Below are 16,646 nucleotides of genomic sequence, written 5' to 3' on the forward strand. Positions count from 1 at the left end.
TGTCTATTCCCACCCAAGACATTAGGACCTTTTCGAAGGCAGTTATTGTAAATGTTGATCAAGTTCACACGTTTTTGCTCCTCTGTTTTAATATAAAGCAAAATAACTAAATAAAACAGCTCAGGGTTTGAGATAATAAAGATATTTTCTTCAAGAGGAGTCATCAAACTTGTGTGGTGCACTTCAGTGTTGACTTCTACTTCAACAGCACCATCTAGTGGATCCAAAAGGGAAACACATCCAGTCACAGTCTAACACCTCAGTGCACCTCTACACACAGACTTTATGGGTAAATGAAGCATGAAACTCACAATGCTCCGGGATTAGAGGCGTTTATTGTCAGGAATCAATGTTTTCCTAACACAAAGCCTCAACACTGACAATCATCACCTGATTACTGATTCACAAATACTGGCTCTAGTTCAAACGTTGGAGTGCTGGCAGCGTTTTACCTTTTACATTTAAGGTACAGCACTATACAGAGAAATCTTTCTTTTACTTTTAGAAGTATTTCATTGCACAAAATGGATACATGATCAGATGAGAAACACACAATTTAGATTTTTCATCTACAACTCGAACTCTTTAATTATAGGAAGCTTATTTTTTGTCATTAAGTCATTTGAAAATCTCACACAAAAATATTTGTATTTAATTTGATTTTAAAATACTTTCTGCTACAAAAGAAAAAAAAAGCTCATGCATGATCAATTTCCTATTAATTATTATTTTTTTAATTAGTAGAAATTCTATATTTTGCTGAAGTATAAAAATCTAAGATGCAAAGGTGAAATGTACTAAATCATCTACTACATGTGATCTGTGTGCCAACTTAATTATGCAGAGATCAGGTCAATACATCCGTAGATATAAAGGAAAACTGGGCTAAGATTTTTAGCAATGTTGTAATAAAATATGGTAATTTCACTACTCTGTAATGATGGATGAAATTTCAACAAACAGAATAATTAAAAGTTTTAATTAGTTAAATAGTTTTGGGGGAAATTATAGATGGACCTCATAACTTCCACTTGATTGCAGTGTTTTAAAATTAAAAAATTCTCTTCATGTTCATGTTTTATATCACCTAAAGTATAGGCTATATTAACAATATTTTCACCAATTTGAATTAAAAAAGAAATGTTAGTCTAAAAATATGAAACCTATAGGTGTTGTATTTCCTGTCAGAGTGGGTCATCGATGCTCTGGGTGATGTGTTCTCCAGTGTACAGGCCATAGTGCAGGGTGTCTTTCTGAGCTGCAGCCCAGGCCATCTGCCGGCTGGAGAACCGAGCGGCCCAGCGACCCTGAGGGTCCACAGTCACCACCCCACCCAGACCTTCCACTCTGGACTTCATGTAGGCCAGGCCTAGATCACTGGCAGCCTCCGCTGACTGACCTGAGATCAGAGGAGAGAAGAAACAATAACTTTATACATCACTTTGTTCGGTGCACTAACTTTCGGTGTATTACCAAGAGTAACTGAACTACTCTTCCATATCCAGAATACTGTATGTGTGTGTGTGTGTTACCTTGCTCCATGTGGAACAGGATGAGTCTGGCCAGAGTGACTTTCATGATGGCTTCTCCGTGGCCTGTCGTCGACACGGCTCCCACCTGGTTGTCAGCGAAACCTCCACACCCTGCAGTGACAATATGATTTAGTTCTAAATTCACTCATTTTTATAGGTGCAAAGTTTTTTATTTGTAGTATCAACGCAACGTGTGACTCTCAGGTGGGTGTGACAATACAGTAAGCTAGAAATGAACACATACTGTGGTAAATAGGAGAAAATAATAGACTGTTAATTTAAAGCTTTGTTTTTTTCCAACAGTTTGTTTTCCTTTAAACATGTCAGAAAATGAAACCTTTGCTACTCTGGTTAGGATTGTGAGGTGTAGGTTTACACAACAGAAAAGAGGTGAATCATTAAAAGGTTCAGACATTAACAGCTGTAGAGGATCCAGTCTGTAAACCAGACTGACTAACAGACTAACAACCAATGACTGTTTAACTTTCCTGTGATTTAAATGTTTCTGTTTCAGTGTTTGTGCTTTTCATCAGATAAATGATGCATCTTATAGCAGATAGTCTTTGTTGTTAAAGTTACTACAAGGAGTTTTTAACTGGTTATTAATACTGATGCCTCTATATGACCTACATAAGTAAACAAGACCATCAGTGAGAAGATTGGCTATTTTATATAAATTTATTTCTATATAGTTATTCTTAGTGCCTGTCATTTACGGCACACAGACTGGAAGAGCCTATGTTTACATGAGTAATACGATAACCAGTTAAAAGGAAGCAGAAGGAGATTTTTCATTCGAGGAATTTTATTTTTGACGTTATATTTTGTGGTTGTGGCAAAGAGAAAAAGAAAAGAACAGACTGAAGAACAAGAAAAAGCTAAAAGGGACGGTGATAGAGTACGGGCGAAAACAAGAGTCAACCTTGGCTGCTCATTCACCAGATGGAGAGAATTATGGGGTTTGAAAGGATTCAAAACCAATATTGATATTGTCTCTCTTCCTCCTAGAATAATAATATGTCTATTTTATTTATGAAATAAATTATGATGCGGGGTTTTACATCAATATTTGAATTAACGTTGGTGACGAAAGTCATTGTATTACAGGTGTTAATCTTACATAGCCACAAATAGATACATTACAATCACTATGCATCTTGCAAACAGCTGAGTATAAATAAGAAAAATAGTATAAAAAAATGAGTTTCTTTAAGTGTATTTCTTTCACTCGCTTCCAAAACAAACGTACATGCCAGCCAAATTAAAATCTTTTCAACACAAACGGTGGTACTCATGGAAACGCTGCCGCTTTTGTCCACAAGGGGGCGCCAAAATCAACACAAAATGAAAGTTCCTTGCAGTTGCTTTAAATTTGACGCCTTCAGAGTGAGTCTGTAACTTGGACACTGAACCGTGTCTAACTATAATCACTCATTTACTGATAGTGACAGATTAGACAGGCCTGAAGCAGCCAAGACTCTCAGACTCTTTCACACCAGTGTTTACTCATCTTCTCAAATGACACTTTGGATTCTGGCAACATTAGGTAGTTAGTACGAGCCAGTCAGTGCTGTGGCGCTGACACGATTTAGATGAATTGGTCAGTATTACACTGGTAGATTCAAAGGGAACATGCATTTAATTTCTTTCTACATAAGAATCAAAAGTTGCTCCATGCAGTGTGTGTCAGCTTTGTTGTAACAGAGCTCGTAGCCAACTACTAACCAAGCAGGCTTTGTTTACTAACCAACCACACATGTCCAACTTCTTCTGGTCAAAGGTCGACAAACAACGCCTTCCTATTGTTTTTGTCAGACTACGATGTCAGCTGGTCTTTCTCACTGTCTCTCAAAGGCATTAAATTCCAAACCCTATGTGTGAGGAGGACTGACCTACGCAGGGTGTGTCGCCCACCCGTCCCTCCATCTTGTTCAGCATCCCACCGGTGGAGGTCGCACAGGCTATGTTGCCCTCGCTGTCAACCGCCACTGCTCCAACCGTTCCCATCTTCCCCCTTCACAACAACACATACAGGAACAGCAGAATTAGGGTTGAATTACTACTCAGTTTTATACGGTAACCTGGTAACCAGGTTATAACTAGCTAAACCCAGGTTAAAAAAGTATTTATTCTGTAGCGTCAAAATGTTATTTTCCCATCAGGCCCTTCTAAAAAACGTTTTCCCCACGTGATCTGACGTAGGTTTTTGCATGATGACGCTGCTAAATGTACAGTATTTATACATCCTTATGGTCAATGTATTAACGTTACATGCAGTAACTTAGATGCTCCGAGTTTGGAGAAGCAGACAGGAGTACCGGGATGGAAGCTAAGCAATGTATGCTGTGTGGACGCCAAGCTAGTTTGGATCTGAAAGTCACACAGTTACACAAACAAACGAACCGATCGATGCAGCGGTAGACCAGCAACTCCTGTGTTACACAAGGTGAAATTATTGGTTTTGTGATGTAGTCTGGTGGCTTTGAAGACAGTGATATAGCGGCTTCAGTTCCCCGTCGGAAAAGGCTGTCTGATGCCAAGTTCAAATTATGAAAATATTCTAAATTTAGCGTACACTTAAACTGATATTGTTTTGTTTTAGGTGGGTAAAATACGTTTTTCTGTTGCTCCCGTCCAAAGCCGCTTTACCTCGCCGTTAGACAGCCCTTTCCGATGGAGAACTGAAGCCGTTTTATCACTCTCTTTAAAGCCACCAGGTTACATTCACAAAAATAGTCATGTTACCTCGCAGAACACAGACAACCCCACTTCAAACCTTTATTATTTTGTTATTTCCAAGCTGACATTGACTCAGCTCGTGCTAGCATTCACATTATTCATAATCTTATTGATTAGCTTTGATAAGCTTACTTTGGTAACCTACGTCACTGCTTTTTGCAACGGCTGAGTGGGCGTTTCCATTTGAAACAAACAGAACAGAACGTCCTTTAAGGAACACCTTTCTTTTGAGTATCAGGTCCTCACAGCTTGTAGGCTTAAAAAACAGCTCTGAAGAGTTTGTAGCTTGAGAGGGAGTTACAGCAATAACAATGAATTCCAAAGATGACCCAGAGTCAAAGCAAAAAAAACCTGTGCAAACATCCAAAGAAGCTTCTCAAACTACTACTCCTGCTGCATAATCCAAACTGCCATTCGTGTGCTCAGTATGTTCCAAAAACTCCTTACTTTCCAATAAATCTTTACTTCTCTACTTCAGGCGATATGAGGAGGCAATACAATAGTGTATTTAGTTACGTCCAGGAGAATCTGTGGGGGCTTTTTCATTCAGCTAATTATGCTTCCTCCCGTCACGAAATGGGAAACCTGCCATCGCTGAGATGTTCCAGTCGCTTAAATGTGTCTCCGAGGAGACAAAGAGAGAGGAGGCTTCAAGAGGAGTTTCGAGCAAGGAATCCCCGGTGTATCTTATGAAATGTTTATTTTACTGGACGCCAGCACCCCTTCAATCACAATCTGTTTAGTGATTGGTCAGCTGATCTGATGAGACAGTTAAAGGATTGATTGCTTTGCACACAGTGTGACACAGTATGGATCAACAGATTATGCAGCAGGAGTGAGCTTCTATGAACGTCTTGATATGCTCTGACATGTTTTTACCGTGTGTTTCTGAGTCAAGTCAAAAAATGTTTCGACTCACATTTGGCACTCCACATGGTTAGCCTCAGATGCCAGGTTCTTTTTCCAGCGCATGCGGGAGTACTCAGTGATGAGGGACTCTAGGGGCACCTCGGGGACACCCATAGACCGGGCAAACTGACTGGCCCCCTCTGCTGTCAGAAACGCATGACTCGTCTGAAACGGAGATCAAAGTTCACATTTATAGACTATTACTGAACCGATTTTTAACTGGAAAGCACCGAGTGTGTCCTAATTCCCAATTTAATGCCCTTGATCCATATTTAAATGTACGTACCTTGTCCATAACCAGTCTTGCTAGCTGTGTTGGGTTGGCTATGTTGCGTACAGCAGACACGGCACCACTAGCCAGTGTTTTCCCATCCATCACCATGGCATCCATCTCCACCTCTCCTTTGACATTCAGCACTGACCCGCACCCTGAAACATGATTAAAGAAGTGATCTGATAGAGTCGTGCCTCTGGGGACAAAGAATCTATCGTGTACAGAGGTGACATTTGGCCTATGGGTGGAGCTACAGGACAGCTCATGCAGTAAGATTAAAAAGAGTTCACTTGGGAGTTCTTTTTGGGGACATGATTCATATATTTCACAGCAACCTAGCCATTTGATTTAGATATTTCTTTTTTAGTTATAGGCGTAAAGTTTTGCCTGATGGTGGCCAACATTTAGTCTGTTTTAATCAAACTCTGGTGCGGTTCGTTTGAGCATATGTGAACGCAGTAATCGTACTCTGGTGTGGACCAAAACAACCGGTCCGAGACCGCTTGTGAGAGGACCGTTTCCAAGTGAACCAAAACGCTGGCTGCCTGTGTGGCCATTCGTTGAGATAGAGATGAAAAATAAATAAATTAGCTCCTTCGTACACGCTCCTCAGCTAATTATTTTTATTATTTGAAAAAAAAAGTATCAATTTCACTCTGACCCGGACTAACCAAGGCTTGTGAAAACGCCCTTAGCGACCTTTAGGGACCACCTAATACAAATAACACACCTCAGAACGCAACTCATGGCCATGAACAAGCCAGCCATGTTATAGTAGAGTGCACTGAGTCCACTACATTTTTATTTAATTTAGGAGCACAAACATGATGCCTAAAATACCAAGAGTAACAAGTTATTTTGGTTGTGCAGTCATGTTATGTGTGTTCAAAGATTCATCATGGACAAAACCAAATATGACATGTAGGCCTACACCATCATCCACTCCTTGAATAAAGCAAACAGTACAGTGTCTAAAAGTAACCAGTGATCACATGAATCAACATGCACAAACCCACAGCATACAATCAGACTATTATGAGTCAGCAGCGTTTAAAATTAGCTGTTCTGGCACGGATAGTGTTAGTTGTATCACTGTATTACTTGTATTATTACTTTGTACTTCCAGAGCTTTCATAAGAGCCTAATATCAAGGCTCTATGACGAGTTTGAAGGTAAAAAACAGGTTCATCAATTAGGAATTCCTTCACCCAAAAAGTCCCAGAAACGTTGTATTGTTCAGCATTGTAGGCAAAACCATTGAAAAGATAATGTCACTACAAACGTTGGTTTCACTGAACTACCTTTTCGAAGCCTTGAGTTCTGCATTTTGGCCGTTCCATTTTATTTTTTGGCTCTCGCAATGTTGTTTATTTGCAACCAGAAGTGACACGAGGGGATGGAGTACAAGTACAACCAAACCTTGAGAAATTAAATGTTACAATTAACTTTTAGGAACTGAAAACACACTGTGAAAGGGTTAAAGTTCAGGCAAGGCATACCCTGCTTTATGGTCTATTTGACTCTAAATGGGACCATAATTTACTAAATGAACATCATGCTGTATTGAAGAAGACTTGAAACTAGCGATTGAGACCATAAATTCATGTTTACAATGTTTACTGAGGTAATAAATCAAGTGAGAAGTAGGCTCATTTTCTCATAGACTTCTATACAATCGGACTTCTTTTTGCAACCAGAGGAGTTTTCCCCTGCTGGCTATTAGAGAGAATGCAAGTTTAAGTCACTTCCTCATTGGCTTCCCATTTAAGACCTCGGAGGTTGCCCACTGCTTTGGATTTAGGACTCTCACAAAGTTAGCCGGCATTTTTGCGAGGTGCATGGGGGCTAAATTAGTTTTTTAACCTTCATAGAAGACAAATCCACTGAGAAACGAACCCCCTGCTTTCCACGTTCACAGAATTGCTGCAGATGACAGAACTATAGTGTGTGTGTGTGTGTGTGTGTGTGTGTGTGTGTGTGTGTGGTTTTACATTACCTGCATTGAAGGAGGGGTTATTCTCCAGCACGGTCACTGCCTCCACCACAGCGTCCATGCTGCTGCCGCCTCCCCGGAGGATGGTGTACCCTGCTCGGGCTGCCGAGCACACGCCCGAAGTGGACTTTTCTGACCGCTCCTTTGGGATATGACCCGCCCCTCCATGGACCACCACTACTGGAATCATGTCAATCACCTGAGAAGGAAACGTGGAGCGATAAGATGCAACACAGGATGTAAACACTAGTTTTATAGAAGCTACATGTACAGTAACATCAGGGACAGTTATAACATGATGTGAGTTTTATTTCCTGTATTACTGCCTCTGTTTTGCTCGACTGTAACTTTTCCAAATAACTGGTAATATCCAAAGAAACAGCCCTCATTGATTTTTCTCTGTCTCATTTATGACAATATTAAAAAAATGACAATAGCTGTCGTGTGGATTGCTTCACCAGATTGCGCAGTAAATAAAAAGATTGTTGTTGCATCATCAGCCCAGTAAAGCCATAAACTTCTCACTTTATATCAAACCTTTGGTCTCAGATAAACCGATTGGATGGTATACAACACCATTTCAAACTAATCTTCTTTGACTTACTATAAAATAACATAGTTAGAAGTTAATTATTTTGAAAATGCATTATCTCAAATTATTTATTGGCTTACCCTTTTATAATTAAACTTTACCCTGTAGTAGTTTGACACATGTCCCTATGGGATGAAACTAAAAAAATAAAAAATATTATAATAATATATAATATAATAAAAATATATTAAAACAGGTGTCTAACGCAGTTAAATGATACATATACATTAGTAAATATATTAAACGAGAGGCGCTTGGTGAGCTGCAGAGAGATACAAGCAGAACAGTTATAGACTGTCATAATGCTGTTGCATGTATCAGGACTACCATGACAGCAGTGCACCTACTTACCCTGCAGATTGAGCTGTTTTCTTGCAGTTTAACGGGATAATAACGTTATCTGATATTCAGATCATTAATTTAAAACGACACGAAAGCCTGCATGCACTGATTACACAAATCATACCGTGAATACAGGAAGGTAAACAACAGAGGTGCTTCTGTCTAAAGTCTAAATACCACCGACGGGTCGTTAAGTTCACAGAAAGCTACATCACTTCCAGGATGTGACAATCACACTTTCAAAATAAGATACAGCTAACATGCAGCAGGCTACATTATATTTTTTTGTGTCTTATAAAATGAAAATTAGATTAAAGAGAAGGTATTCATGATATATTTGTAAAACAATAAAATAAATAAAAAAACCTTCCCCAGCCAAATTTTACGTTTAATATAGAGGCTTTTATTAGTTGAAGTAGTAGTAGTAGTAGTAGTAGGCGGCTAGTAGTGTGCTTTCTTACTCCATTTACACAGCACTGTTTTTTTTGTGGTTTTTTTTAAATTGATGTTGTTCTTAGTTAAGGAAGTTATCATTGTTGTTGTTATTATTTTTTATTATTTTTATTACTATTATTATTATTATAATTATTATCATTATTAGTCATAATAGTAGTAGTAGGTTAGTAATGTGCTTTCTTACTCCATTTACACAGCACTGTTTTTTTTAATTTTTAAAAATTAATGTTGTTCTCAGTTAAGAAAGGTATCATTGTTGTTTTTATTATTTTTATTATTATTATTATTATCAGTCATAGTAGTAGTAGTAGTAGTAGTAGTAGGCTAGTAGTCTGCTTTCTTACTCCATTTATACAGCACTGTTTTTTAAGTTTTAAAAAGGAATGTTGTTCTTATAAGGAAGTTATTATTATTATTATTATTATTATTATTATTATTATTATTATTATTATTATTATTGTTGTTGTTTGTTGTTATCATCAACATTATCATTATTAGTCATAATAGTAGTAGGGGGCTAGCAGTGTGCTTTCTTACTCCTTTTACACAGCCCTGTTTGTCTTAAGTTTTAAAAATTAATGTTGTTCTTAGTTAAGGAAGTTATTATTGTTGTTGTTATTATTATTATTATTATTTTTATTATTAGTCATAGTAGTAGTAGGCTAGTAGTGTGCTTTCTTTCTCCATTTACATGGCACTGTTTTTTTAAGTTTCAAAATTACTTATTTTTTTATTATAAAGTCAAAATTGCCTAATTTCCGTTTTATTTTGGGTTGCTTGGTGCAAGCAATCCAATACACATGATTTAAATCAAAGCATAGACTGAAAGTTAAACAAAAAACAAGAAAGTCTGGTAACATGTGACTGCAGGTAACAGCAAGAGTCATCAAACTCTTCCAACTAGGAAATAGAGACAGAATCATTGAAACATGCCAGACACCTAATTACAACCCTTAGGCCTTGTTACATCGAGTATTTCCAGCATGGTCGACCTGACATGACCCTCAGTGCTACCAGTAAACTGGCCATGTGTTTTTTTTTCTGTCTATCATTTATTTTAGCAAATGCAGTGAGTGGACATTTCCGTCTTCTTTGCCTTTGCGGAAGGGAGCTGTTCAATGCCCTCTTGAAAAGTGAGAAGTCTGAAAGAAAGTGAAACAGTAGTAGTTGTGCGTGTTAAGTATTTGGCTCTCTCCCAGAATATTGCTGCCCAAAATAGGAACCTCCCTTGGGTAAGAGCTGTTGAGCAAGTCAAGCAAGTATGCGTTGTTGCGTGCCTGCTGTAATTGTTTGTTGGTTTGGGCATGTTAGATGATGATGATGATGATGATGATGATGATGATGATGATGATGATGATGATGATGATGATGATGATGATGATGAAGGGTTTGGGCTGAGCCAGGGTTGTCTTTTTTTTCTTAATGCCTATTCTATCCCAACATGCTCCTGGCTCTGGTCCTCTCAGTACATGCTGCTGTTCAGTGAGCTGACCATGGTGCTGAAACACAAATGGAGATTTAAGAGCTGCTTTTACAATCCACCATGAAGTTACAGTGATACTGGTTGACCTGGACTCAACTGGTTTACAGCACAGTGTATAAAGGGTCTCCTGAAGGTTCATAAAAATGTGGCATAATCTAATTTTAACTGTATAAAATGTCAGTTTCTAAACCAAATCATGGTCTTCACTGATTCTTACACTGTTAAGAATTTCCCAGTAAAATAACAGTAAAGAAATTTACAGCTTTGTACTGTTAATGAAAAATACAGTTTGAACTGTTTTTTTTAATTCATTTCACAGTATTTTACAGTTAATTTGCTGTTTAAAGATACATTATATAGCTGTTTTTCACCTTTCTTTTACATTATCTTACTGATTTGTTTTAATGCACTATTTAGGTTGTATTTTTAACATACATTTTAATAAACATTATTTTTTGCCTAGATGAATAGACGAAAAATACAGTTTGAACTGTTTTTTTTAAATTAATTTCACAGTATTTAACAATTAATTTACTGTTTAAAGATACATTATATAGCTGTTTTTCACCTTTCTTTTACATTATCTTACTGATTAGTTTTAATGCACTATTTAGGTTGTATTTTTTACATACATTTTAATAAACATTATTTTTTGCCTAGATGAATAGACTTAGCAGGTTACAGACATAGGAATAGTCACACTAAATACAATTAAAGGCACTTGTTAGGAAAAAGGCTATAATAGACTTGTTGACACTTTTCCCAAAATGTGTGTCTATAGCTGGCTACAAGCACAGAATGCAAACCATAACAACATGTGAGTGAAGAACAGAGCTAATTCACTGATTTTACAATCATGTAATCAGGTCCCAGAATTAAAAAAACACTGCATAAAACTGTTACTGATGATACTTTAGACAGATGATCAGCAGTAAAGTGCTGTTTTTTAAGAATGCATTATAGTTCAGTTAAAAAACGGCCTATAATTTAACAGGTTTTCTTTTGTATTAACAGTAAAGCACTGTTTTTAGCAATAACAGGTTAATACTGTTGAAATCCTGCTGTAAATTAACAGCAATTGTTTACAGTGTAGGTATATCAGATATTCAGATCTGGATCTGTGGCTATAAATAGTCCAATAAAGTACATTTGTTTCTAAATTTAGATCAATGTGACACAATTAATTATCTTGTTTTGTTATACAGTTTGTGTGATTTACACTTCCCAGCTGTGTGGCACATTCTCGTCCTGCATCTGAATAGTAATGTTTGGGAACCTCCTCTCTCCATGCAGAGAGCTATAATTAAAATGTTGTAGGCCTACGCTGACATACTGTAAATGTCACCCTGTAGCCATACATGTGCATGGCTATGTGGTAAACCTCAGGCTCCATTCAGATTGTTTTTTCAGCATGAGGAAGTCGTGTCAGTGTGTGTGTGTGTGTGTGTGCTGGGAACTGCTGGAAGGATGGATAAGGAGGAAGGACAGAAGGAAGGAGTGGAGAGAGAGAGAGAGAGAGAGAGAGGGAGAGAGGGAGGAAGGAGAAAAAAAGGGGGATGCACGTCATTCTAACACGCAATGATTGGTGGGAGCGAGGAGGAGGGTGCAAACACTCTTATTGTGAAGGGTTTCATACAATACTAGAAAAGGGTTCTTTAGACTTGCAGTCATTTCTTTTATATTACTAATAGAATTGTATTTTGACCTATACCTACCACGTACGCTAGGCCTACATTTCCTTTTGATGGTCTAGTTTTTAAGCTTTTTCATTAATTTCATTCAGTCTTATCGCTTCTTCTACACTGTGTATTTAAATAAAAATAGAAATAAAGCAAAAATATAGTTATATCTTTGTTCTATTGGTAATTTACTTATTGAAATAATGGTTAAACTATACACTATAAAACTGAATTCCTAATTTTTTCATCTTACAATTCCATTCATATTATTATTATTATTATTATTATTATAATAATAATAATAATAATAATAATAATAATAATAATAATGATATTAATGTAATAGCCACCTATAAATAATAATGTAAATATATTAATAAAATAAATTAATCATAATATATTAAGGTATTTCAATGGATTATCTGTATGGTTTTAGTCAATTTTAAGGGGAGTCATCCCTTAATTTGCAATTTAAAATGGCTTTAATTTTTCAATTAAGGTGAACATTCAGGGTTTGACAATATTATAGTTTTTTTTTCACCTTAAAAGCCCTTAATCTATGCAGAAAACCCATTAAAAATCCCATATTACATAATGATCTATTACCATAATTTACCCATTAAAGGGACTGTTTGTAACTTGTAACTTGTATAAATCTACCGGGTCGGTTTCCCATGCGCGCTTGCATATACACGCTCGCGTGTGGCTACGCTCTTCAGACTCAGACCATGGCTGTATTAAGAGACTCAGACTCCAACACAAACTACACAGAAGCACCAAAACAGCAAAGTTATATCTAGTGAAGCCCGTCTGATAAACAGTGTTGGCCGCGGTCGGAGGACGCGGGGGAGACCGTAGCTTTGGTCTCCAGGGCCGGAGTCTCTGCTGTACTCTGCTCCTCTGCCTGCTTGCCTTCACTCACACAGTGCGCTCGTTCTCGCTCCACCTCACGTTCATGCGCGCACACTACACACTGCCCAACGCTGACTTTCGTTGACTTAATGGCCACAGGTGTCGCTGTTAACAAGCATTTCTGAAAGTTACAAACAGTCCCTTTGATAAACCACAATTATCGAGTGAATCCCTTAAGTAACGATTTATATGAGCCTAAGTGATATATAAGATTTTTATTTGGTAGATTAGGTGTTAGGTGCAGATTAGGTGTTTATCCCTTAAAAATGACACCACTAAACATTTTCAATCTATCCATCTATCAAATATAATCGATTGATATATTGATAATGATATTGCCTGTTCATTAATCCCAAATTTGGGGTGAACCCTTAAATTGCGCTTGAATGAAGTTGTAAGCCTATCTACATTGTGACAGATTTTTAAGGACATTTTACCTCTTTAAAAAAGCAATTATTATTATTATTATTTTTATTATTATTATTATTATTATTATTAATAATAATAATAATAATAATAATAATAATAATAATAATAATAATAATAATAATAATAATAATAATAATAAATAATATAATAATTGGCCTAATTATAATCCATTAAATTAGAAAAATTAATAAAAAAAGGATTCTTCTGTTTAAGTGTTTCCAAACGTCCATGAGTGATCCTCCTGGTCCTACAATAACCCCCAATGCATCCTCGAGTGAACCCTTTATCTCCTGAGTGTGCTATACAGGCTGTCGTGAGCGCGCATCTTGACGGTGAGTGGAGCCCCCCATTCTCAAATGAGAGCCTGTGCGCGCTCTCGCCTGCAAAGAGCGAAGTGAACGCGCTTGAGGGGCTGCGGTCCCATTGACGGTTCCGTCTCCCTGACAGCAGCATCAGCATCAGGACCACCATCACCATCACAATCAGCAGCAGCATCAGCGGCGGCGCTGCACAACAAGAAGAAGAAGTCGCAGCCACACACCGGGACCGGAGTGGACCGGAGAGACCCAGAGGAGGACCCCCCCTCTCTGCCCGGCCCTGAAGGAAAGGAAGGAAGGAAAGGAAGCGAGATCCCCCTCCCTGTGTGTGCCATCATCCCGACCGACCGCCGGAGAGATGGGCTCCGCGTAAAACGGAGGTGGTGGAGGGGAGAGGCGGGCGGGCGGGCGGTGGGAGGGGGGTGGGGGGAGAAGATACCGGAGCAGGGAGAAGGAGAGACTGAAAACGGCAACCGGGAACCGACTACCACCACCACCACCGACACCGTCACCGCTGCTGCTACCGCCGCCCTGGGTACCCCCCGCCACCGCCGCCGCCATGGCAACCCAGCATCAGTCGCTCCATCCGCCGCTGCTTTGTCCGTGGGCCATGTCGTGATCCGTGGGCTCCACCAGCGGGTTTTCTCTCCGTGATCCCGTACCGAGGAGGAGGAGGGAGGAAGAGTAGGAGGAGGTGGTGGTGGTGCTGGAGGTGGAGGTGGAGGTGGTGGTGGTGGGGAAGATGTTCGCCTCGGTGGGCCCTCCTCGGGGCGGCCCGCCGCGCCCACCCGTCAACCCCCCGGCCATCCCGGAGCCGGACCTCAGCCATCTGACGGAGGACGAGAGGAAGATCATCATGGCTGTGCTGGCTCGGCAACGGGAGGAGGAGGCGAAGGAGGAGGCCATGATAAAGTAAGAGAGGGATGGAGATAGAGGAGAAGTGTGGTGTGTGTTAAAGAGAGAGAGAGACTGGGCCTGGTTCTATTTCCGTTCTGAAGAAGAAGTCCATCCACCTCCTCTTATGGATGCTTCAGCATCACTCTATCTCACCATGCATGCATGTATGTGTGGAGCCTATATCCACATCCTGCAGGTCTCTCTCCACACACACAGACAGGCAAAGTAAGAGAGGGATGGAGATAGAGAGAGAGGAGAAGTGTGTGTGTGTGTTGAAGAGAGAGAGAGAGAGAGACTGGGCCTGGTTCTATTTCAGTTCTGAAGAAGTCCATCCACCTCCGTCCTCTCCTTATGGATGCTTCAGCATCACTCCACTGTGTATCTCACCATGCATGCGTGCATGTGTGGAGCCTATATCCAAATCCTGCAGGTCTCTCTCCACACACACAGACAGGCTCCATGTATAGGCTATACAGCTGAGAGAAAACCAGCCAGGTTCACCTCCAGTTTGCAGATATATAGAGGCTTAATGAGTGTGTGGTGGGTCAGGAGAGAGGGATAGAGATAGAGAGAGAGAGAGAGGAAAAGTGTGGTGTGTGTTAAAGAGAGAGAGACTGGGCCTGGTTCTATTTCGGTTCTGAAGAAGTCCATCCACCTCCTCTTATGGATGCTTCACTCCACTGTATCTCACCATGCATGCATGTATGTGTGGAGCCTATATCCACATCCTGCAGGTCTCTCTCCACACACAGACTAGGCTACATGTATAGGCTATACAGCTGTAGGTGCAAGAGACAGGTTCACCTCCAGTTTGCATATATATAGAGGCTTAATGAGTGTGGCGGTGGGTCAGGTGTAACTTTGCTCATAGAGGAAGAGGATGGTGGGAGGATGATGAAGGGGCGTGTCACCATGCCCCCATCATCAGCAGCATCACAGATGACAAAAAAAAGAGCTGATTTCTCATCTGTCCTCAACATCATCATCATCGCACCGATGCCTGAGTCAAGTATTTTTGGACTTTACCTCATTTATATAGATGCAGCAGAGGAAAGGCTCGCTTAGTTGGCACTGACAGTATAGTAAAAAAGTCAAAAACCCTCCCTGTTGGCTTTTATCTGTGCAGCATCCTCCATCTCAACAGCTGCTGTTCTCAGCTCTGGGGTACGGTTGAGCCTTTCCCAGCCGTATGCACCGTATGTAGGCCAGTGCTCTTACAACAGACAGGCTGTTATAGAACCAGTAGGCCTATAACGGGGGGAAGAAAAGGTGCCTGTGTGTATATATTCACTGTGTGCATCCTCCTCTATACCACCACCATACATGCATGGAGAAAAGTCTTTATTTCGATCGGTGCAGACATGAACCCCCCTTTTCCAGCAGAAAAATGCATCAAGTTGGAGCTGCATGCATAGATGTGCAGATAGAAAGACAGACCGACCCACCTATAAAGCGAGGAGGAGCTCCTCAAGCTTTACGTCCCTGTTCTATTTTAAGCCCTCTGTGCGGACTGATAGCCCAGCACTGGAACGGAAGATCGATTCATTGCATCTAAAGAAGGAAATGTCCAATATATGGCTCCGGCTCTAAGTGGCTATGCATCATTTTCAGTAAGACGCCGTGGATTCGCTCGTATCACATGCTGCAAATACTGTCAGCAGACACATACATGTCTCCTTAACCTATATTGGCTTCAGCAGCGTTTCCTCTCATCACTGTTTAGGATGGAGATTGCCATAGCAAAGCAGTGTGCGTGCCTGCGTGTGTGTGTGTGTCTTTACGATCTGCACTGAAAAAGCTGCACTGGTTGACTAATACATGCATGGTGAGTGTACTAGCAGCAGGGTAGTGTGGGTTGTAATGCAGAGAGGCAGAGAATACACTACTCTTATGATGAGGATTTAAAGATATCGTCTTGCTTTTAAAGCATATAGGATCACAGTATGTGGACGCATACCTCCTCGATGGTATATAGCCATGGCGACAATGATGTAATGGTAAATAAATTGTGGGTAAACAATGTCAATAATTCTCATGAGGTAAAGTGGTTTATGATTTACAGAAAGAAAGATGGATAAACTGCAAATGACCT

The 16,646-nt window shown here is 39.8% G+C and overlaps 2 protein-coding genes across 30 annotated transcripts in view; one reads left to right on the forward strand and one right to left on the reverse strand.

The window, feature by feature from the left end:
* Positions 1–316: 316 nt before the first annotated feature.
* On the reverse strand, positions 317–8,571 carry asrgl1 (asparaginase and isoaspartyl peptidase 1). Its single transcript, XM_074646946.1, has 7 exons — positions 8,391–8,571; positions 7,451–7,646; positions 5,467–5,609; positions 5,191–5,345; positions 3,425–3,546; positions 1,533–1,643; positions 317–1,399 (listed from the first exon to the last, which is right to left on the reverse strand). The coding sequence occupies exons 2-7, from the start codon at positions 7,635–7,637 to the stop codon at positions 1,185–1,187; spliced, it is 933 nt and encodes a 310-aa protein (XP_074503047.1). The 5' UTR covers positions 7,638–7,646; positions 8,391–8,571; the 3' UTR covers positions 317–1,184.
* A 5,048-nt stretch (positions 8,572–13,619) lies between these two features.
* Positions 13,620–16,646, forward strand: part of LOC141774353 (regulating synaptic membrane exocytosis protein 1-like) — a 97,891-nt gene continuing 94,864 nt past the window's right edge. For 6 of the 29 annotated variants that reach the window (XM_074646953.1, XM_074646961.1, XM_074646954.1 and 3 more), the window contains exon 1: positions 13,624–14,569. In XM_074646953.1, coding sequence (XP_074503054.1) covers positions 14,400–14,569 — 170 coding nt within the window. In that variant the 5' untranslated portion in view covers positions 13,624–14,399. Of the gene's footprint in view, positions 14,570–16,646 lie in introns of all 29 variants that reach the window. The other 23 variants (XM_074646968.1, XM_074646965.1, XM_074646963.1 and 20 more) reach the window with 13 other exon arrangements.

Source organism: Sebastes fasciatus, chromosome 9, assembly GCF_043250625.1.
Source record: "Sebastes fasciatus isolate fSebFas1 chromosome 9, fSebFas1.pri, whole genome shotgun sequence".
In the NCBI taxonomy this organism is placed as follows: domain Eukaryota; kingdom Metazoa; phylum Chordata; class Actinopteri; order Perciformes; family Sebastidae; genus Sebastes; species Sebastes fasciatus.